This window comes from Malaclemys terrapin, chromosome 14 (genome assembly GCF_027887155.1).
Source record: "Malaclemys terrapin pileata isolate rMalTer1 chromosome 14, rMalTer1.hap1, whole genome shotgun sequence".
NCBI lineage: Eukaryota > Metazoa > Chordata > Testudines > Emydidae > Malaclemys > Malaclemys terrapin.
In genome coordinates, this window is record NC_071518.1 from 11,015,938 (window position 1) to 11,038,713 (window position 22,776).

The 22,776-nt window shown below is 46.1% G+C and overlaps 1 protein-coding gene across 1 annotated transcript in view; it reads left to right on the forward strand.

The window, feature by feature from the left end:
- LOC128848845 (polycystic kidney disease protein 1-like 2) overlaps positions 1-22,776 on the forward strand; it is a 73,872-nt gene that overhangs the window by 45,549 nt on the left and 5,547 nt on the right. Inside the window, exons 26-41 of the mRNA XM_054049059.1 lie at positions 6-184; positions 439-585; positions 1,401-1,600; positions 1,779-2,002; positions 2,834-3,050; positions 3,786-4,014; positions 4,793-5,024; positions 5,772-5,868; positions 9,522-9,662; positions 10,249-10,434; positions 11,966-12,293; positions 13,365-13,498; positions 13,617-13,744; positions 14,343-14,503; positions 15,686-15,896; positions 17,578-17,679. Coding sequence (XP_053905034.1) covers positions 6-184; positions 439-585; positions 1,401-1,600; positions 1,779-2,002; positions 2,834-3,050; positions 3,786-4,014; positions 4,793-5,024; positions 5,772-5,868; positions 9,522-9,662; positions 10,249-10,434; positions 11,966-12,293; positions 13,365-13,498; positions 13,617-13,744; positions 14,343-14,503; positions 15,686-15,896; positions 17,578-17,679 — 2,916 coding nt within the window. The remainder of the gene's footprint in view (positions 1-5; positions 185-438; positions 586-1,400; positions 1,601-1,778; positions 2,003-2,833; positions 3,051-3,785; positions 4,015-4,792; positions 5,025-5,771; positions 5,869-9,521; positions 9,663-10,248; positions 10,435-11,965; positions 12,294-13,364; positions 13,499-13,616; positions 13,745-14,342; positions 14,504-15,685; positions 15,897-17,577; positions 17,680-22,776) is intronic.

Sequence of the window (22,776 nt, forward strand, 5' to 3'; positions counted from 1 at the left end):
TTCAGGTGACTCTCACCCTTTACGGCCTCGAAGGAGAGAGTGAACCCCACCACCTGACTGACCCTGACACACTCGTCTTTGAGCGTGGAGGAGTGGATGTTTTCCTGCTCTGTACCCTGTTTCCTCTTGGGGAACTGCAGCGTATTCGACTGTGGCATGATAATTCAGGAGACAGCCCATCCTGGTAAGCAAGGGGAGAGGCTATGAGAAGACAAGAATATCCTTTCTGTTGAACTAGTCAAACATTTATGTATTTATCCACACCCAACCCTAGGAAGTTGGAATGTGTTATCTCCATTTTGCAGATGGAGAAGCTAAGTCACAGACAGGCTAAGGGTCAGAGTCTGACACCCATACTCTCAGCGAGTTGCACTTACAGTGACCCGAATTCCATAGCGTCTTCCCCATATGAGTTAGTTCTTTATTTTTATGGCACAGGTATGTGAATCGTGTGCTGGTCCATGACCTCGCTCAGGATCAGAAATGGTATTTCCTCTGTAACTCTTGGCTGGCCATTGATGTTGGAGAGTGCGTCCTAGACAAAGTGTTCCCAGTCGCTACTGAGCAGGACATGAAGCAGTTCAGGTAACTTCAGCCTTGCGTTCCTGTTGGTTATTGACAGCAATCCATTTGAAAAAAGAAGGGATGCGAAGAGGGCCTAACCCAAAGACCGTTTACGTCAACGAGGGTCTCAGCCTTGACTTCAATGGACTTCGGAGCCGGAGGACTGCTTAGCTGCATCTGACTGTTAAACTTTGGTATTGCTGTTCTGAAAACACTGAGGAGAGGGGAGAAAGACAGTTGGAAGTACCCAGTACAAACCCCAGCACTTTACTATGTATTTTCCTTGACAGATTAATAGAAATTGCTTTTGATGTGTTTGGTCCTCACCCTACAATTACAGGGACAGGAGTTACATTTTAGGCCTCTGCAAAAGGCATTGGTCTCGTGGATGCATTTTGGGGGACCCGGCTATATCCAGTGCTAACACGACCATCTCACACAACCCAAACAATCAGATGGGTAGCCGTGTTAGTCTGAATCTGTAAAAAGCAACAGAGGGTCCTGTGGCCTTTAAGACAAACAGAAGTATTGGAGCATAAGCTTTCGTGAGTGAATGCCCACTTCATCAGACGCAAGTGCGTCTTGCGTCTGATGAAGTGGGCATTCACCCATGAAAGCTTATGCTCCAATACTTCTGTTAGTCTTAAAGGTGCCACAGGACCCTCTGTTGCTTTTAACCCAAACAATGAGAATCCTGTTGAGTATCATCTCATTATTATTTAACATCTGTATTGTGGGAGCACTTAGAGATGTCAGCCAGGGCGGGGCCCCAAATTGAGCTCTATTTCCCTCTCTTCTTTCTAAGCACTTCCTTGCTTCCCCCTCCTTCTTCCCAGTAACCTGTTTTTCATGAAGACTTCCAAGGGTTTCCAGGACGGGCACATCTGGTATTCGATTTTCAACCGCTCCCCACGAAGCACCTTCACGCGAGCCCAGAGAGTGTCGTGCTGCTTCTCCCTGCTGCTGTGCACCATGCTGACCAGCATCATGTTCTGGGGGGTGCCGAAGGACCCAGCTGAGCAGAAAATGGACTTAGGTAAGTGTGAGTGACTGCTTGGGCTGAGCAGGGGGGAAGGGGAAACAAGGAGCCAGGAAGCAGTTTCAATGGGGATCGCTCAGCAACAAGGTTTTTCCATGGGGAGGGGCTCTAAGTCTGGCATTTTCACTTTGCTCTGGGACTATTTTTACCCTTCCTCTCTGCCTGATGATGGCAGGTAAGATCGAGTTCACGTGGCAGGAGGTGATGATCGGCTTCGAGAGCTCCCTCCTCATGTTCCCCATCAACCTGTTCATCGTGCAGATCTTCAGGAACATCCGACCCCGGGTGAACAAGGAGCAGGAGAAGAAACCAGGGAAAAGTGGCCGAGTGTCTCCAAACCTGCCCCCTCCCCCTCAGGCAATCCAGAGCATCACGCTCACCCCTGAGGCTGTGATAAAGGCAAGTCCCTCTGCACACAGCCTGTTACAGGGAAATAGTTGAGAGTACTGATCTGTCCCAAGGGTGTACAAAATACATTGCACTGCCCCCTCCTGGTGGGTGTACACATCAGTATGAACTCACTGTTTACTCTGTGTGGCAAGAAAGAACTATTTTGTCCAGATGTGCTTCATAATTCCTTAAGTAATAAGCCAAACATTCACTGAGGGGTGTCTCTCTGTTAGAGGTCCTCTTGACTCTGGAGGATGGGGTTAAAGAATGAGGGGTACTTAGCTAGGATTACCATTGTCAGGGTCAAATTCTCCAGGTAGGGGACTCTCGCTGATTTCATGTACCTCCCTAAGCAGATATTGAGCCTTATGGGTACGTACTGAGGGACTAATATCACTGTGTTGTGTGGTCACAGTCTAACATCAAGGAAATGGATAACATTTGTCCCCATGTACAACTAACAACATGAGACATATGTATAGTCATGTTGCTTAATGCACAACTGGAAGGAGCTCCAGTCCTATCATGATGAGCATGGTATTAGAACCTATATAGAATAGAATAGACTCCCCAGCCCAGGTGAATTGTGTGTATTTTCACATCCTGAAAGCTTATATTGTTGGACTTAAGCCTGTCAGATCAGGACTGTCCCATGAGACTGTCTAACACTGTGAGAGTCGAAGGGCTTATCCATACTGGGGCAGCACTGTAGCTACAGAATCAGTGCAAACCCCCATTGCAGATGTGGTGCACCAGTGAAGCTTACCTTAGTTTCAAACTACATCAGTGTAAGTAACCAGAGCCACTAGGTGACTGCCGTGCTGTTGCTGCATCTTCCAGGATATTAGGAGAATTGCCAAATCACTGTTTAAAACCCTGAAGACTCCGCTACCCTCCTCAGAAACAGACCTTGGAAAATCTACTGACATCAACACACTATTGGCTTTGGTTGAGGACATCATCTGCCAGCAGAACAGAGCTGGGCAAGAGTTTTATGATGAGAGTAAAAAGAAGGATGATCCTATTATCATCACACTAGGGTCTGTAGATATACAAGGTAAGCTAAGAAAAGCCTCACTGAAATGCCTGTAAGTGAACCCACCACAATCGCTAGATATGAGGACCACTCTTATTTCATTTTGAGTTTAGGACAGTTCAGTGAAAACACCATGTTTCCTTTGCTGTAGAGTGAATGGTGGCTCTCAGCTGTCCTGCTTTTAAAACCAATGCAGGCTTTTCAGTGTTTACGACGAGTCAGTGTCCATGTAGCATCAATATCCTCATGTCTCAGTGATCCCATAACCATGTTGTCCTTTCCTGCATCCTTCCTCTCCCTGTGCTGTTGTCCCCTCCGGTTCCAACTCAGGGCTTGATTCTGCCACCAGGGCTCACGTTGAATATTACCTTAGTCTGTAAATTGCCCCACTGATTGCAATCCCAGTTTGCCATTGGCTTTTTCAATAGATTTATGCAGTTACAGACTGCTATGGTAGCCTATGAACAAGGATGCAAAGTCTTGTTGGACTCATCTGTTGAGGTTCTGAGGTCATTGTCATAACATGTTGTTTGCCAGGTGTGAGGAGAATGCTACTGCTATGCTGGTTGGATAAATTATGAAAGCTAGATTATTAGTATTAGCAGTCACCATAGATGTGCATGTCACCTTCAGAGTAATTCCCTGCCCTGAAGAGTTTACAATCCTAAATCCTGATTCTGCCACCCTTATTCACGCTTTATTCCACGAACAGCCTAATTTATTTCCCTTTTTCCCCTCTCCCCCATTTCCCTGGAGAAAAAACAAGAAGCCCAACTCCAGAGAAAGGAATGGGTGAAAGGCTGAAACACAACGACTACAATCGCTACTTGTACATGCAACTCCAGCACGTAGAGATGGAGTTGGAATTACTGGGACCTCACAAATTCCAGAAGGCTCAGAGTTACGTCCAAGCTGTTAGGCAGGTCCAGCACATGAAAGGCCTCCTGGAAAGCCACCTCTGCTCTTCAGGATCTATCAGTGAGAGGTAACAATCACCCTCATCATTGGTATACATAGATGTGGGTCACTGGTTCAAATCCAGCCCAAGCTGGTGATGATTGAAAGTCATTACCAGCTGATGACTCCTTGATAATTGTATAAACACTCTTGGAGGAGCAGCAAGGGAATTTCAGTGGAATGAATACTACATACTAGAGCAATAGGGGCAACTCATCACTCTTTTGTTTATACATGTATGCCTCCAAAACTAAATGTTCCAATGTAGTAAAACATTATAGTAAAGAGCTGAGGACAAGCTCTGAGCTCCAAAGTGCTCAAGAGTCTGTAAAAGAATGGATGTGTGGGAACCTGTTAACAAACAACAGAGACAGAAATGGGTCAGAAAAATTGGATTTTTAAGTAGGAAGTATTCAACAATATAGTGATGCTGCTCTGTATGGTCTCTAAACCCATTTTTATAGGGGCATCCAACAGCCACAATGTAGTGGTGGGTCTGTCAGCATCTACATTAGAAATCCTATTATTCTGGGGTTTTAGAAATAAAGCCCATAAAATGTGCTTTGATCTTATATCTGTATACCTGTTTGAATCTGTACACCTGTGATTTGTGTGCTTGTATTCTCCACTACCCGGATACTATTTGTATCATTGTATCGTCAAAATAATTGGAAAATAGTTAGTAGTTTTTAAAATCTGACTTTCACATAAGGTGTTTCTTATCTCTGTTAAGTCCAGAGTTTGCTGTTGTGGTTTGCTTCTGTCTCACCAGTAAAATGACTTTCTCATGATGGTTGACTCTCCAGGTGCTCCCCTACTCCAAGTTTCTCTGGGGATGGCAAGAAAGGTTCCTCTTTCAAAGGCTTGCCCTGGTGGTTTGTTTTCATTGGCTGGTTCCTCATAGCTGCCACCAGTGGCGTGTCCGGATTCTTCACCATGCTTTACGGGCTACATTATGGCAAAGATAACTCCATCAAGTGGCTGATTTCCATGGCCATCTCCTTCTTTGAAAGTCTCTTCATCACACAGCCCTTAAAAGTAAGGTCACTATCAATACAAAACACTGGCTAGGGAAGGGCTGATCCTGCAGCCCCCTCAGGCACATCACGCCCATTGAAGTGAACTTGAGTTTTACATTCAAAAGGACTGCAGGACAGAGCTCTTAAGCAAGAGATCCTTCCTGTAAGTTAGGGGTTTCATTACAGTTGAGTTATAATGTTATGTTGATTTTTCTTGGCAGGAATCTTGTTCCCGTTAGATTCATTTCACCTTATTTTGATAGCTCCCAAGCTGATGAAAGTTCCCAGCGGGATAGGTATGGCCAGAGGGCAAAACCAATCACATTTAGTGGGATTCACACAGCATCTTGGGGTCCATTCTCTTTCTGATTTCTTGTTCATGGAATTAGCCTGTGTTTATAGAGCAAATTAAAAGGCAAGATTCTCCTCCCCAATCTGCAGTGCATGGATCATAGATTCATAGATTCTAGGACTGGAAGGGACCTCGAGAGGTCATCGAGTCCAGTCCCCTGCCCTCATGGCAGGACCAAATGCTGTCTAGACCATCCCAGATAGTCTAACCTACTCTTAAATATCTCCAGAGATGGAGATTCCACAACCTCCCTAGGCAGTTTATTCCACTGTTTAATCACCCTGACAGTTAGGAACGTTTTCCTAATGTCCAACCTAAACCTCCCTTGCTGCAGAGATGAGCATTTAAGGCAAGGTCTAGACCTCTCCTTATGCAGGATGTGCAGACTCTGAACAAATAGCTAATGTCTTCCAGGTGTTGGGATTTGCTGCTTTCTTCGCTTTGGTTCTAAAGAAGGTGGAGCACGAAGACGAGGAAAACACTGCTGTTGATGGGCCTCTGTCTGCACCAGGTAATTGTGTGTCAGATATAAAACACATGGGGACTAATTAATGAATGTGAAATGTCTCATCTCAGACTTTGAAGTGCTTTATTCACACATATGGTCAGGGTAGACAAAGGTGACCAACCACCTGTAACCTTTGTCTGCTCCTGATCCCTAGGCTTGCTGCTCTAATTTACATTAGCTAATAACAACACAGGCCAGGGATCCCTGGAGTGCCCAGGGGCTCTAGCTCCATAACTTCCCCTGAGCATGTTTCCAACATGCCCTCTAGATTGGGGGCGGGGGGGTGAAGGGAGGCAGCTAAGTTGGCTCTGTTAGTTAGGGATTCCCCCATGCTGGAGGAATTCTCAGGAGCCCCATTAGGGCAGCTTTAGGGCCCTTTTGCATCTTTAGAGCATAAAAATCCATAGGAGTACAGAAAAGCTGCTGTAGGCACAATGAAAAAGAAAGCATAAAACCTGATCATACGTTTACTTAGGAAGAAACGCTACATAGCACGTAACAGGGAGGCCACAAAACCAGAAAAGGAAAAGCCTTGGATCAAAAAGAAGTGTCTATCCCCATGTGTCTTTCTTCTATATCTCCACACACCCCCCTTTGACATAGCACTGTTGTGAGATTGCCCTTGTAACTAGATTGCTATAATACTATTATTTGGGACTCATCTAATTTCAGGAGTCTGATGTCAGACCCTTCCTCCCCACCATCACTTGCTCTGTCCCCTGTCAGAAGTGGGAATGAACCATGTTCTCATTCTTAGTAGTAGTAGACCAAGAACCGTGAATGGGTCCTCCTGCTACGGCTGATTGCTGTTGCCTCCCACACTCTCACCTGCATGTCGTAAACTTCAGCAGCTGTGTTACAGTTTCAATATCCAAGGAACAGAATTCAGAAGAAGGGAATAATATTTAGCAGACTAGCTGAAAACTGGAATAGGATTTCAGAGGGATGCAAATATGAAGAAACTAATTTAAATGATTCAACTCTCATCCAAAATATAAAAAACAAAATTACATATGGAAAAAAGAATGTACAGGGAATGCACACAGTTTTCCATTCCCGAACACAATGCAATTTACATTAGTGCTGAGCTAACTTCCCAATGTTTATATCATGGATTGTTTTGCAACAAACTACAACAACTCCACAACTTAATGAAAATGCACAGTGTGATATGCTGCACTTTTCACTAGATTTTGTAAACCCAGACCTGAAAAAATATCAATAAACCCCAGCTTCCATCTTAGAGAAGTTCCCTCCATGATCTTCCTTGCCATTATACGTAACTCCTTAGTTTATTATTGATTTAACTTCTCAGCTGTTGTTCTACCCAAGATGGAACTGATGTGCTACAGTTCCCATAAATAACTGGTGGCTTATGTGGCCTTAATACACTTTATTTAAATAGTGTGTATAAATAAAATGTATTGTAGTCAATGGGAGCTCTATTGTCCAGTGTGCAGAGTACTGCCTTATTACTACAACTCGCTACCACAGTTCTCAGGCTTCTGATAGGCACCTTCTACTGGGCAGGCCCGAAGAGTCCTTAGGGCACCTCCATCTGCCTAAGTAGGAGGCCCAATGACACAAATTGGGTTACATAGTCTCTTTGTGTTGCTGAGGACGGGGCTCTTGGCTCTCACTCCCTTAGGCCCTTTGGCTACTCTCAGATTCAATAATCTCAAATGGGGACAAGGGTATACGCACCAGCTGCCTACTTGGCCTGCCTTGGGGCTTGCTGGACCTATCTTACCCAGCCAGTACACCAGGGTTGTTGTCTCCTTGTAAGCACAGGGCTGGGGGGAGGCTGGTAAATGACCTTCCCAAGGGCAGATCCCCCCAAAAGCTTCCAGGAGTCTCCTCTATGAGCTGTAGAACCACCCTGGACTCTCTGCTACTGCTACTGCTGGGAATTTCCCATTTTTAAGACCTTATTCCATCCTTGACATGACTGACAGGGCTGAGGGGCAAGGCCAGCCTTCCCCAAGGCAACTCTGTAACCCCTTCCATCACTGAGCAGGGTTTATATACCCCATCACACTCCCTCCCCAATATATCACAAGCAAGAAATCCCAGCAAGGAGTCGTGGACCTGCCAAACTGGTAGAATCAAGGAAATGGTGCTATTCCCCAGAGAGGGGGGTTTTGTGTTTGATTTGCTGTTTTCTATCAGCCTGATCTTAAGAGGCCAGCAAGTTCTAAGCCTGCTTTAATTTATTCACCAGGTGGGGAAGGGGGGTTCAGTGGGTAGAGGAAGCAGTTTTCACCTGGGAAATTGCCTTTTGCCGTAGCAATTGCACCAACCCTCTTACAAAGGGTATGTCAATTTCCGGCACTGGACTGGATGCCTGCCAGGCTTCCCTGTATCTTTCTGAAGTGTAAATCCTGCTGCCTGTGATCAGCCCTGCAAGCCGTGCGCAGGTCATTCCCCATTGTGTTGGGATCTATTTTTATCTTTCTCTTCATCTGAATCTTCTTTTTCCCCTTCTCACAACCCAGAAGGGTGTTCAATCATTTATGGTACTTGATATTTGTAGCCTGTTTGAGCTAAAACCCTCGGTTCCTTGTCCTAGCTAGTCGGTAAGTCTCCATTATTTTCCATTTTCTGGATGTTCAGCCTTTGCTGCTAGGCTTAATTATACATGTATAAATATACCGTGTAGGTGTCTGCATGTATGTACCGTATGTACATACGCTGTGGGCCAGTGTGGGGCAGATCCTCCGTGGGTGGAAATTGTCTTGGCTCAGTGAACTCTGATGGGACTATGACCATTTACACCTGCTGAGGATCTGTCCCATGTAGCTTTATCATTCACTGCTGTGCGAGATGGGTGCGGGGGGACACCGTTCTCCTGGCAGTTCGCAAAGGCACTGTGGGAGTGCACACAGGGACAGCAATGGCAGAATCTGCTGCCCTGTGCTGAAAGGGGCTGGGACCAAGGCCCCAACCTTCCCAGCTGTCTTTGAAGCCTCTGGTCCTGCTGCTAACCCCTGCCCCACTGTATTAACTGCACAGGGCACAAAGACTGGGGATATGCTGCCTATCCCCTACGTCTGTGGGCTGGTAGATGGAGCCATTTCCTTTCTGGCCCTTCTCTTTCCCCCTCCCTTTATTCCTATTTGTCGTTTCTTATTTTTATCTATTTTTTTCTTTTTTGCTCTTCCGCATGTTTTTTGCTGATTTTTCTCTCTCCCCCACTCACCAGGCTTCATGCTGCTGGGCATTGGATCTGTTGGGGTGGGGCATCCTTTGGAGCCACCCAAGGCTGGGCTGAGAGCTGTGGGAGCAGAGAAGAGAAGCCTGGACTGTTGGGTTGTGGCCTGAGCCTGCAGCCCTGTGTTTATAAGTTGCCCCCACAGCCATCTACATAAGGGGCACAATGGGAGCAGGAAGGGAAAGTCAGCAGCTTTCAGACTGGTCACTTTACCTGCAGAAGTAGCAGCATGTGGATTTGGTAGTTTTCCCTCCGGCACTGATCCTTTCCTCAGCCCTTCACCTCCAACTAGTCTGTTGCCCCAGCCCAGGGTTGCTCTCCCCCCCGGCTGAGAAACCCTATATAACTAGAAATGTTTCCCTGAAATGGCTGAGGTGCCCTAGAAATAAAAAGCAGGGCTTGGAGGAGCTGCTGACATGTTGGCTTTTATCGTCCTTACACACAGGCGACTCAAACCCTCTATTTGGAGCTCGACGGGATAGCAGAAGCAACATCTACCAGCCACCCCCTGCCACAGACATTCAGAGAATGAAGAACAATCACGTCAAGGAGCAGAAAGCATTTGCCTTAATCAGAGAAATACTGGGTCTGCAATCTGCCCGCAGATGATCTTCTTGTTTTAGTGACAAAGCTCTTTAATGTGTTTGCAAATCAGTGCTAATATTATCCTGCTGGACTCCTTGGATGGGGAAGGGAGAGCTTTACACAGGCATACCTATTGGATATATGGATTGTAAATAGTGCATTCAGAGGGTGAAGGCAATAATGGGGTAATAGCTAGAGATGCCAGTGGGGCTAAAGGTGGGCTTTCTGAGGAAGGGGCGAACACAGCTTGCTTGTATTTTAAGAGAACAGGCCAGAGGAGTGTGAGAGTTTATGTTGAAGGCAGAGGGAGAGGATGAAGGAGGTTAGTAGCTGGGAGAAGGTGGGTTTGCTCCTTCCTGTGAGCAAGAATTACACATAGTTAATATCCTAGGCTCCATTCTTGCTCCCAACAGTCTAAGCCAACCCATGTAAATTCAGCACTGATCTGATATAGTCCAGAGAGAGAAATTTTGCCAGACATCTTCTTAGCCTAATACTAAGTGATAATAGCAATAATTGTCATGTTGCTCTGTACTAGACAAACAATATCAGTTCTAACCTAAAAGCATATTTGCTGTTCTTTCCAGCCTATTTGGGATTTTTATGGATGCTACTATTAGTTGCCTATGGACAAAGAGATCCCAATTCCTACTACCTGAACAAGCATATTGAAAGCAGCTTTACGGATGGGTTTCGGGATATCTACTCTTATCAGGACTTCTTCACATGGGCAAGAACTACCTTAGTCAACAAGTTATATGGCTCATATCAAGGTGCAGAGTTCTGACTGGATTTCACATTGTTTGACTTGGCATTCAAAACTCTGACTTTTGTGCATGCCCCCAACTTGTCCATGTGTATTGGACTCCTGCGGAGGGACATTAGGGTGCAAGTCTGGTGAACTGATGATTTACATGCGTTAGTGTCATCTGGTATATTACCCTATTAGCTGATCAATATCTGCATAGCTGAATGGATACAACTCAGACAGTGCATTAAAACCTAATTGACCAAATTCATCTCTGGTGTAACTCCATGGAAGTCAGCAGAATGGCCCCAAGTTGATTTTGTCCTAATACTCTAATTAACTTTTTTATGTAATGCATAAGATCTATGTCTTATTGTAACACTACATAATCTGTGTCTAGTGTTGTACTAAAATATATGCCTGGTGACTTTTCCATAGCAGTGTAGAATTGGAAGGGACCTTGAAAAGTCATGGAGTCCAGTTCCCTGCTTTCACAGCAAAACCAAGTACCATCCCTGACAGATTTTTGCCCCAGATCCCTAAATAGCCCCTTCAAGGATTGGGCTCACAACCCTGGGTTTAGCAGACCAGTGCTCAAACCACTGAGCTATCCCTCCCACCATGAACAGCTGTCGTTTAAAACAAGGCCAAACAGCTAGATGGCAGCAGGTGTTAGTGATACTACCAGCTTTTCCCCAGATCTGTGCTTATGGCTTAGGCCACCAATGAATAAAAGTATTGGGGTTCTCATCCTGCTCCCTAGCAGGGCAAATCCCAAAACATAAATTCAGCCCATTTTTGGTGCTCAGAAGTGTTTCTGTGCTATTGAAGTGCATTGGCAGAGTTGTGTGTAGGGTAACTCTGATACAATAGACCAGGGGTCGGCAACGTTTGGCATGCGGTACGCGGCTCGCCAGGTTCGGCATATCGCGGCTCCCACTCGCCACGGTTCGCCGTCCCAGGCCAATGGTGGCGGCGGGAAGCCGCGGCCACCACATCCCTTGCCTGCGCCGCTTCCCGCCGCCCCCATTGGCCCGGGACAGCGAACCGCGGCCAGTGGGGGCCGCGATCGGCCGAAGCTGTCGTGTCAGCAGGTAAATAAACTGGCCCGGCCTGCCAGTTTATTTACCCTGGCGAGCCGCATGCCAAACATTGCCGACCCCTGCAATAGACCAAGACTTATGAGCTCTAGGTTCTATTCCTGGCTCTTGCCTGTGGGGTGACCTTAGACAAGTTGCTTCCCCGCTCTGACCCTCAGCTGTATAATGGAGATAATGATACTGACGGCCTGTGAAATACTTTGACATCTCTGGATGAAAAGCTCTATGTAAGAATTAGCTCTTATGATTACATTATGCCTGACTCAAACCAGGACGATTAATCCTTTGTTTTCTTGAGTATTAAATTCACATTGGTTTTGTTTTATTTAAGAAACAGAATCAAATAATAAGCAAAACAAAAAAATCTTGCAGTGAGGAACAAATGGGAGTTGAGACTATGTTGTTTATTAAGCCTGACATAATGTCAACATTGACTCTTTTACATACCTCTTTTAGGCTTCATTACAGATGGCAACTCCAAGTTGGTAGGCAGTGCCCGAATTCGTCAAGTGAGAGTGAAGGGGAACACCTGCCCGATAGCTCCCAAACTGCAAGGCTCGGTCCAAGAATGCCATGCTATGTATTCTCCACAAGCAGAAGACACGTCAGACTATGGGGAACACTGGAATATCTCAGCCTTCGATAACTCCTCAGACTTGAGTTCTGCATGGCAATATCAGAGCCAGTCCAAACTTAGAGGGCATCCAGTGTGGGGCAAACTTGCCATCTATAGGGGAGGAGGCTATGTGGTTCACTTAGGCACTGATCCAAAGAATGCAACCAGGTAGAATTTTTATTGTGTTTGGGTTTTGCTACTGTTGTGGTTTTGATTTGATTCATGTTTTATGTCTATTGTCACCTTGTTTTATATCACGTATTAACCAAAATCCAGGATTATAATCTGATTTTCTAAGATTAGAACTACATGCATGCACATGGATTCCAGATTTACACAAGCAATTACCACACAATCAAAAAAATTAGCGCTGGAAAAGACCTAATACTTCCTCCCAGTCGGTGCAACATTACTCCCTCTTCCACACACTCCAGCTTTTGGTTTAGTCTACTTTTCAATGCCTAAAGCAACAGGTTTTCTACCTCTTCCCTTTACAGATCATTTCATAGTTTAACTGGATGCCATTGTTAGGAAATATTTCAGCCTAAATCTTCCCCTGCTCATGTTCATTCCATTAATCTTAGCAAGATCTTCTTGGTCAATCCTATGCTTTTTATCACCCTCCTCAGTGTTGATTGTCTGCAATCATCTGAAGAGCATAATTATATCCACCCTCTAGCCAAGCTTAGAGATGGAGTGAATTGTCCATTACAGGAAACAATCTACTGTGTTTGTGAAGAACAACAGAGATTACTTCTAGGAATTAAATAACAGAAAATGGAGGCCTTTGGAGCCCAAAGCTTGGAGACAAGTTGGCAGATAAGGGGCCTGTGTATTACCAGTATTAAATAGTGTCCACCAGTGTTGGAAACCCACGTGTACCTATTTGCCTACAGGTAAATTAGATGTTGTTGGAGATAGCTGCATCGGAACCTAGCTTTTGCCATGCCAGGCTGGGTGACTGATCCAGCCAGTATTTTGGCTTTAGTACTAGCCAACACCTGAAATTTCATGGGAGAGTAAAAGCACTAGACTAATTGTGCAGTGTAGACCATAAAGGGACAGAGAAATTCCTCCCTGTTTGGACCTACACATCAGGTGTCCTTTGAAAGTCCCTGCCTCTTGTCCCCACTTTCTGTATGTAGTTTACAAACAATCCTACCCCTCATGTAACACCACACACCTCTAATATGAGTCAAAAGTGATTAGTCATTCTCTCTTTTGTGCATTCATTGGCAGAATTCTCCAATATCTCTTCAACAATGTCTGGCTGGACACCTTCACAAGAGCAGTGTTTGTTGAATTTACAGTCTACAATGCCAATGTGAACCTGTTCTGTATTATAAGCCTGATGTTTGAAACAAACGCATTAGGTAAGAGCCCACTTTCAATTCTAGCACTTTCAGCTCTTGCATTGCAATACACAACGAGCAAGACTCAGGGAGGAATTTTCAAGAGCAGAGAGCTGAACAGAGCTTTATTTTTTTTCAGGGGCCTTCTTCACGCATGCAGAACTGCAGAGCATCCGGCTCTACCCCTACACAGATGGTCTGCACATCTTTGTTGTTGCAGCAGAAGTGATTTATTTCCTATTTGTCATCTACTATATGGTAGCACAGGTAAGACCTAGCAGAAGCTTCAGTTGCCATGTGTCACTGGATCTGATTCTGATCTCAACGACAAGGGTTTTACATCAAGCCACTTCATTGGTGTTGCTCCTGACATAGGTGCTGGAATTAGGCATGCTGGGGGTGCAGTAGGACCCCCTGGAAGTGGTTTCCATTATATACAGCGTTTACAGTTTGGTTGAATGGCTCTCAGCATCCCCACTATACAAATTGTTCCAGCCCCCCTGCCAATGTGAGGTCTGAATCAGATCCTGTACCTTTAATAAATAAAGGAAAGGGGGGATTTCTCTTGACTGGAGTGCATACTGGAAAGGAAGTAACTAGAGAATAGCACAAGAACTGGTTGAGCAGATGTGCAGGGGTCTCTTCTTGTGCAAAGAGGACCCTCAATCCCAAATGTTGGACTGAACTGTTTGTAGCTCTGGGAAGAACTAGGGCTGGATCAGCAGCCTTGGCAGAAATGAATGGAATCAAAGTTTGTTAGAGCAACATGGCAGTGATATATTTGATCTACTCTGCTCACGTTATACAGTCATATTGCCGAGATTCTTGTCAAGGGCTGTTGGAACTGAAACTCCTGTTTTCACAGGGAAAACTCATGAGGGCTCTGAAATGGAGGTATTTCCACAGCAAGTGGAACCTGCTAGAGCTGGCCATTATACTGATTAGCTGGAGCACCCTATCCGTATTTGTGAAGAGGACAATCCTGGGGGCACGCGATATCAGCTACTACCAGCATCACAAGGATGAGTAAATGTTCCATGACTCTGCCTTTCTCTGCTTTAGCTAGTACCTCCCTTGTTTTCCCAGCACCTCTGCTGCCTGAGATATATGCTCTCCAGAGGTAGCTACATTTCACTGGTGAATCTGTATGGCTGTATTATGTAAGCTGTGTAAGGATTTTAGGACTTGGATTTATGTTAGTGAGAGGAATTAAAGTTACCTCACCTGGGGAAACGCTAAAGGACAGCAGGCATTAGCACCACCTCCCCTAACATGGGGTATATGGAACTGATGGGCCTTGCTGGTGTAGGCCCTATGTGAGTATCATCTGCCTTTCCCTCATCTCACTGCGGCTACCCTGGGTAGATATATGGCTACTGTTTAAGAGCTCAGAGCAAAGCCAGACACAGCAATATCCTAGGATAGAAATTAATAACAAACCAGTCACAACAGAGAAGAATAACAGGCCCATGCAGATTTTAGACACCTTTGTGGTATGCTCTGTTGCAAAACAGTAACAAACATAAGGAATGTGCAGCCTCTTTAAGCACCAAAACACAAACATAACTGGCTTCTCTCAAAGCCAAGCTATTGTAGCATGCTTACTTCAGCCAAGAATGCTCCCCTAACCCATCCTGCTCCAGCCCGACTGCTAAAACCCCTCCCCCTTTCACTGGGATTTATTACCCAACTTCCCACAGCACAATCTTCATATAGAATTTGCAGGGCATTAGTTATTTCTCTACAGCTAGCCCAGACTTGCTATTCTGCAGACCTAGGAGGAAATTGGGGTCCCTTTCAGAGCATGATAGTAAACTCCTTCCCTGTCAATCTCCAGAAAGGGTCTATACACCCCATTACACTACCCAACAGTAAACTCTAAGCATTTGCATTAGGTACCTGTTACTCTGTGATTTGCTGAGTAAGAACTTCCTGGCCTGACTGAGTATTAGAAGTACTCGGGCTTTAGTCTGTACCTCTGATAGGCCAACCCACTCAGATGTAAAGCATCACCATCCACAAGAGACTCTTGTGTGAGGATGGGATGGGAGGGGAGTTAGGAGCAACACCTGAATAAGAACCTGAATTAACTTTGCAGTGAAGACAAACCCTGACTGACCAGTGCTAGCAGCATGCTTGTTAATCGCAGTGCACAGAAATGTTCTGAAAGTTTTTCATGCATTGTTTATTAATCTTCTTTTCTCATAGGTGTGTAAGTTTCAATGAAACAGCAACAGCTGATGCAGCTCTTGGCTACCTAATTGCTTTCCTGGTGCTTCTCGCTACTGTGAAATTGTGGCATCTCCTGAGGCTCAACCCTAAACTAAACATGATCACCTCCACCTTGAGGAGGGCTTGGGGTGACATCTCTGGATTCATCACTGTTATTTTAATCATGTTCCTTGCCTATTCCATTGCTGTGAGTATCTTTGTGGTTCCTGTTTGCAATCTGCTAGTTACAGATAAAATGAATAATTTCTGAATAGTGAAAACAATGTGGCTCTGAAATGTAAAATGAAATAAAGCTGTCCACCTATACCTTGGGTGAGCAGTTTGATGGCTGCAATATGCTGCGGCATATTGGATCCACTCTCCAGCATATATGAGTGGCAACTTAAAATATCCACTTGTCTGCTCTTTTGCAAACTGAAATGAAGTTCAATAAACAAACAAGATAAAAAATATAGATTTCCTGTACATGGTGTTTGTGTCAAAGAGCAATGTACAGAAATTTACTTAGTGGGCAAAGATCTTACAGGACAACCAAACAGGGGAGAGTGATTGACAGCACCAGATATGATATGGTCTGGAACATGTAAAATAAACATAGGGAAGATTTTTTGGGTTCTTGCCCATTGCTGGTTATACAGGAATAAAGTTCATTATTGGGTAAATATACTAGTTTATTCAATCAGGTTAATGAAATACAGCACTGTAACTATGTGTATTTATTGTTTTATTTGAAACACTGTATGTACATTACCATGTAGAGAGCAGGTGGGATATAGAACAGATGTGTTCAGTCTGTCACTGAAGAGATTAGGTAATAATTAGAACTTCTCCAAAGTAGCAATAAACCAGATCAAAACAGTAATCTCAAAGAAGGATAAAGCACTGAACTGGAACTCGGACCAGGGTTCAATTCTCAGCTCTGCCACAGACTTCCTGTGTGGCCTTGGCCAAGTCAGTTAATCCCTCTGTACCTCAGTTCCTCATACAGGTCCAGTTTCCCTCTCTTGTCTACTTACACTGTAAATTCTTTAAACTAAGACCCCCTTTTATTAAGCATGTGAACATCCAGCACGGTAGGGCTCAGTGTAGGTTGAGTACTATTGTAAAATAAATAAATCTCCTGCAACCCAAATCACTATTTGCATCTTCCTTACATTATTTTCTATTTATATTACAGTAGCATCCAAAATGCACTCCGTACTGTACAGGCACAGGAAAAGACGTGGTCTGTACCCACTAAGATTTTGCAATCTTTGTTCATTAACAAATACATTAATTGGAGAGACATAACTAAACGTTATTCTCCACTTCTTTCCCTACACTGCTCTATACTATCGCTGTGTATTAAACACGCCAGAGGTGACTGAATTTCAGTGATAGCTGAAGAGATTTATGTGTATATAGTTCGTAGAATACTTTGAGATCTTTCAAGAAGAAAGGCACCGTTGATCTGATACTGAGAAATGCTGAGCACCCACAAGACCACTTGAAGCTAATAGGAGCTGCAGGTGTTCAGCGTTGCTGAAAAATCAGCTTATCTATGAATGCAAGATATTTTATTGTGGTTATGGCCATCTACCACTTGCTTCCTTACTGCTGAACTAAACCCAAAAAGCTGGTTTCCCCCATTCTCTCCTCTGTAAACACTCCTGTTATTGACATAGAGAAAGTCAGGAACTGAGTAAGGTGACTTGTTTGATGGGCCCATTAGTCTACATTTGCATCATGACCCAAGCCCCAATCATAGAAGGAGAAGTAACTCACAGATTCTAGGTTCTTGTCTACTCCATGTAACTTTGATGTCAGACCCTAAATGGATAACAAACACTTGTGATTATGACGCAAGATCTGCCTTCTTTCCTTTGCAGACAAATTTGATATTTGGCTGGAAGCTGCACTCTTACAAAACCCTGTTTGATTCAGCGGAGACAATGGTCAGCCTTCAGCTGGGAATCTTCAACTATGAGGAGGTACCAGATCTATCTTACAGAGACCTATTATTAATTATTTGTATTGTGGTAGCACCTAGGCCAATGACCATCTTTTGTACAAACACAGCACAAAAAAAGATAGTTCCTGCCCCACAGAGCTGTCAGTCTAACTAAGTTGCTTTTATTTGCAGACAAATAAAATGAAAAACTAATAAATCATGTTATGATTTTCTATACTGAGGGCTCAATCCAGCTCCCATTCAAGTCAATGAGAGTCTCTCTATTGAATTCAATGGGAAGTGGATCAGAGCTATAAAGAGCAGCCATATGGTTTCAAAGTGATTTATTTTACACTAAAGAAAATGGAACATGAAAGAAAAAAAGTATAGTAAAGGCTCCAGGAAAGATAGCACAGTGTGTGTCTTGTCTGTAACATGCTACATTTGCTCTGCTTTGCAAAATGACAGCAGACGTCTAGAAATGTACAGGTGTAAAAACAGAAAAACCTAACCTCCTAAAAGTTTGTCTTTAAAAAAAAACACTTTAAATATTAATTTTAATACAAATTCATAGAGGTAGACCTGAACCCAAATCAGACCTGAGCAGTCCCAGAATTTGGGGAAGTAAAGGTACAAAAAGCCAGATCAGAATTTTATAACTGACACCCATTATTATTATTTCTATCCTCACCAAAATGTGTAGTGGTAGGTGCTTATCCCTGTCCCACAGAGATTACAAGATAGCGGAGGCATGACTTAACGAGGAGAAAACAAGACAACAGTGAGGAGCTGGAGTGGGATGGGGAAATAGCAATAAGAATACAAAGCTACTCGGGGAAAGTAGCACACAGTTTAGTGGAGTCAAGAGAGTGGGACTCAGGGTTTTTTAATGACTAAGTGGATGTCTTATGTAGCTAATTTCTGGTAGAAATTGCAGCAGCAGTGGGGTTTCTTATAAATAACAGGTGATCTCATTTGCGAAGAAAAAGTGCCAGCTCTGAAATGTATTTACAACTGCAGAAAAGCAGATAAATAACTCAGCGGGGCACTATGAAACTATTTTGAGAAATCAACACAGCTACATTTGAATGTTTTCCCTTTCTAGAAGAAACTTAAAGAAAGAATGTTGCTCCTGAGAAAAGACGGTTACTCACCGTTGTAACTGTTGTTCTTCGAGATGTGTTGCTCATATCCATTCCATTAGGTGTGCGCGCGCCGCGTGCACGATCGTCGGAGAATTTTCTACCCTAGCAACACCGGCGGGTCGGCTGTGGAGCCCCCTAGAGTGGCGCCTTCATGGCGCTGAATATATACCCCAGCCGACCCGGCGCCCCCTCAGTTCCTTCTTGCCGGCTACTCCGACAGTGGGGAAGGGGGGCGGGTTTGGAATGGATATGAGCAACACATCTCGAAGAACAACAGTTACAACGGTGAGTAACCGTCTTTTCTTCTTCGAGTGCTTGCTCATATCCATTCCATTAGGTGACTCCCAAGCCCAACTTAGGTGGTGGGGTCAGAGTGAGACATTGCTGTGTGCAAAACCGCTGATCCAAATGCAGCATCATCCCTGGACTGCTGCACTAGTGCATAGTGAGCTGTAAATGTGTGGACTGATGACCAAACCGCAGCTCTACAAATGTCCTGGATCGGAACTTGCGCCAGGAAAGCCGTCGAGGAAGCTTGGGCCCTCGTGGAGTGAGCGGTGAGGTGCGGTGCTGAGACACCTGCCAGGTCATAGCAAGTCCGGATGCAAGACGTAATCCAGGAGGATAGGCGTTGTGAGGAGACCGGTGAGCCTTTCATTCGGTCGGCCACTGCAACGAAGAGTTGCGTCGTCTTTCTAAAGTGCCTTGTGCGGTCAATATAGAAAGCCAGGGCCCTGCGTACGTCCAGAGAATGCAAACATTGATCCTGGCGAGTAGCATGTGGTTTAGGATGAAAGACCGGGAGAAATATATCCTGGTTGATATGAAACGGAGAAACCACCTTAGGGAGAAAGGCAGGATGTGGACGAAGCTGCAATTTATCCTTATGGAAAACTGTGTAAGGGGGCTCGGATGTAAGCGCCCTGAGTTCAGAAACGCGCCTTGCTGAGGTGATGGCTACGAGGAAGGCTGTCTTCCAGGATAGGTACAAAAGTGAACAGGTGGCCAGTGGCTCGAATGGAGGACCTGTGAGCTTGGAGAGAACCAGGTTGAGGTCCCACGTCGGGACGGGCTGACGTTGTTGTGGGTACATCCGGTCTAAGCCCTTGAGGAATCTAACGACCATCGGGTTAGAGAATACCGAGGACGTGAGTTCCCCTGGGTGAAAGGCTGATATAGCGGCCAGGTGAACTCTAATTGAAGATATCGCCAACCCCTGCTGTTTTAGGGAGAGGAGATATTCCAATATGAGAGGAATAGGTGCCTGTAACGGGGACGTGGCCCGTTGTTCGCACCAACAGGAGAACCGCTTCCACTTGGCCAAGTACGTGGCTCGTGTTGAGGGCTTCCTACTGCTCAACAGAATCTGTTGGACCGAGAGTGAGCATTGTTGCTCTGCCTGGGTGAACCATGGAGCAGCCACGCCGTGAGGTGAAGAGATTGCAGGTCGGGGTGATGCAGCCGGCCGTGGTCCTGAGAGATGAGATCCGGACATAATGGAAGCGGGATCGGTGTCTGAACCGAGAGCTCCAACAGTGTGGTGTACCAATGTTGTCTCGGCCACGCTGGAGCGATCAGAATTACCTGTGCCTGGTCTCTGCGCAATTTGAGCAGTACCTTGTGGACCAGAGGAAACGGAGGGAAGGCATAAAACAGGTGGTCTTTCCAGGGAAGGAGAAACGCATCCGAGAGGGAGCCCGGAGCTCGACCTTGTAGGGAGCAGAACACGTGGCACTTCCTGTTGTCTCGAGATGCAAACAGGTCTATCTGGGGAAACCCCCACTTCTGGAAGATGGAATGTATGATGTCCGGACGGATGGACCACTCGTGCGTCTGAAAAGACCTGCTGAGTCGGTCCGCTAAAGTGTTCTGGACTCCAGGGAGGAACGATGTCGTGAGATGGATTGAGTGGGCGATGCAGAAGTCCCACAGGCGAATGGCCTCTTGGCATAGAATTGACGAACGTGCTCCTCCTTGCTTGTTGATGTAAAACATGGCCGTGGTGTTGTCGATGAGAACTAACACACAGCGGCCACGTAGGAGATTGAGAAATGCCTGGCACGCCAGGCGCACCGCCATCAGTTCCCGAACATTGATGTGCAGGGCTAGCTGGGATGCAGTCCACAGGCCCTGAGTATGGTGTTCGCTGAGGTGGGCGCCCCAACCCAGAGATGAAGCGTCTGTAACCAGGTGCAGAGAGGGTTGTGGTGCGTGAAATGGCATCCCCTCGCAAACCACATTGTGATCTAGCCACCAGGTGAGGGAGGTCAGGACCGAGTTCGGGATCGTGACCACCATGTTCAGGCTGTCCCGATGTGGGCGGTATATCGATGACACCCAGGTCTGGAGTGGGCGAAGCCGAAGTCTGGCATGCCTGGTTATGTACGTGCAGGAAGCCATGTGACCCAGCAGGGTGAGGCACGACCTCACCGTGGTAGTTGGGAAGGCCCTGAGCCCTTGAATGAGGCTCGTGATGGTACAAAAGCGGTTGTCTGGCAGGATGGCTTGTGCACGTCTGGAGTCTAGGACTGCGCCGATGAATTCTATTCTCTGGGTAGGTTGTAGAGTGGATTTGTCCTTGTTGAGAAGGATGCCCAACTCGTTGAATGTGTGCACTATTACGTGGACGTGAGCTCGAACTTGCTCTTTGGTGCGACCGCGTACCAGCCAGTCGTCTAGGTACGGGAACACCTGTATCCCTTGCCGACGAAGGTACGCTGCCACGACAGCCATACATTTCGTGAACACTCTTGGGGCCGAGGATAGGCCGAAGGGAAGGACTGGAAATTGATAGTGCACTCTGCTTACCACGAATCGCAGGAAGCGTCTGTGAGGCGGGTAAATTGCGATATGAAAGTATGCGTCTTTCATGTCGAGGGCGGCGAACCAGTCTCCAGGATCGAGGGAAGGGATAATGGCCCCCAAAGAGACCATGCGGAACTTCAACTTTACTACGAATTTGTTGAATCCGCGCAAGTCCAAGATGGGCCGCAGACCTCCTTTGGACTTGGGGATCAGGAAGTAACGGGAATAAAATCCCCTGCCCCTTAACTCTACTGGAACCTCCTCTATGGCCCCCATAGCAAGGAGCGTGGAAACCTCCTGTATAAGAAGTTGCTCGTGAGAAGGGTCCCTGAAGAGGGACGGGGAACGGGGGTGGGAGGGAGGGATTGAAGAAAACTGGATAGTGTATCCCCTCTCCACCGTGCGAAGGACCCAACGGTCCGAAGTTATAAGGGACCAAACACGGTGGAAGTGGGAGAGGCGATCTCGAAAGGAGGGGGTTGGATCCTGGGGGATGACTGGGGCGCCGTCCTCGACCGCACCTTCAAAAGTTCTGCCTAGGGCCTGAAGGTGGCCTTGGTGGCCCCTGGTTCTGACCGGGTTGAGGGCCAGTCCACCTTCTCCTACCACCTCGCCCTCGCCTTCTGGCAGAGTCCTGTCTCTGACGAGGTGGAGGGGGGTAGAAACGTTGAGGCTGGGGCCTAAATGGTCTGCGCTGGGGACCCGCAACATGCATCCCCAGGGAGCGCATGATTGTCCTGGAGTCCTTGAGGCTCTGCAATCGAGAGTCCGTCTTCTCCGAGAACAACCCCTGTCCTTCAAAGGGCAAATCCTGCAGGGTTTGCTGTAACTCAGGGGGCAAACCCGAAACTTGGAGCCAGGAGGTCCTTCGCATAGTGATACCTGCAGCCAGGGTTCTCGCAGCCGAGTCCGCTATGTCCAGGGAGGCCTGTAAGGAGGTCCGAGCCACCTTCTTACCCTCCTCTACCAAGGCCCCAAACTCTTCCCTGGACTCTTGGGGAACCAATTCTTTGAACTTCCCCATAGAGTTCCAGGAATTAAAGTTGTAGCGGCTCAGGAGCGCCTGCTGGTTAGCTGCTCTAAGTTGCAGCCCTCCAGCTGAATAAACTTTACGGCCAAACAAATCGAGGCGCTTGGCCTCCTTCGATTTGGGCGCTGCGGCCTGTTGACCGTGGCGCTCCCTTGCA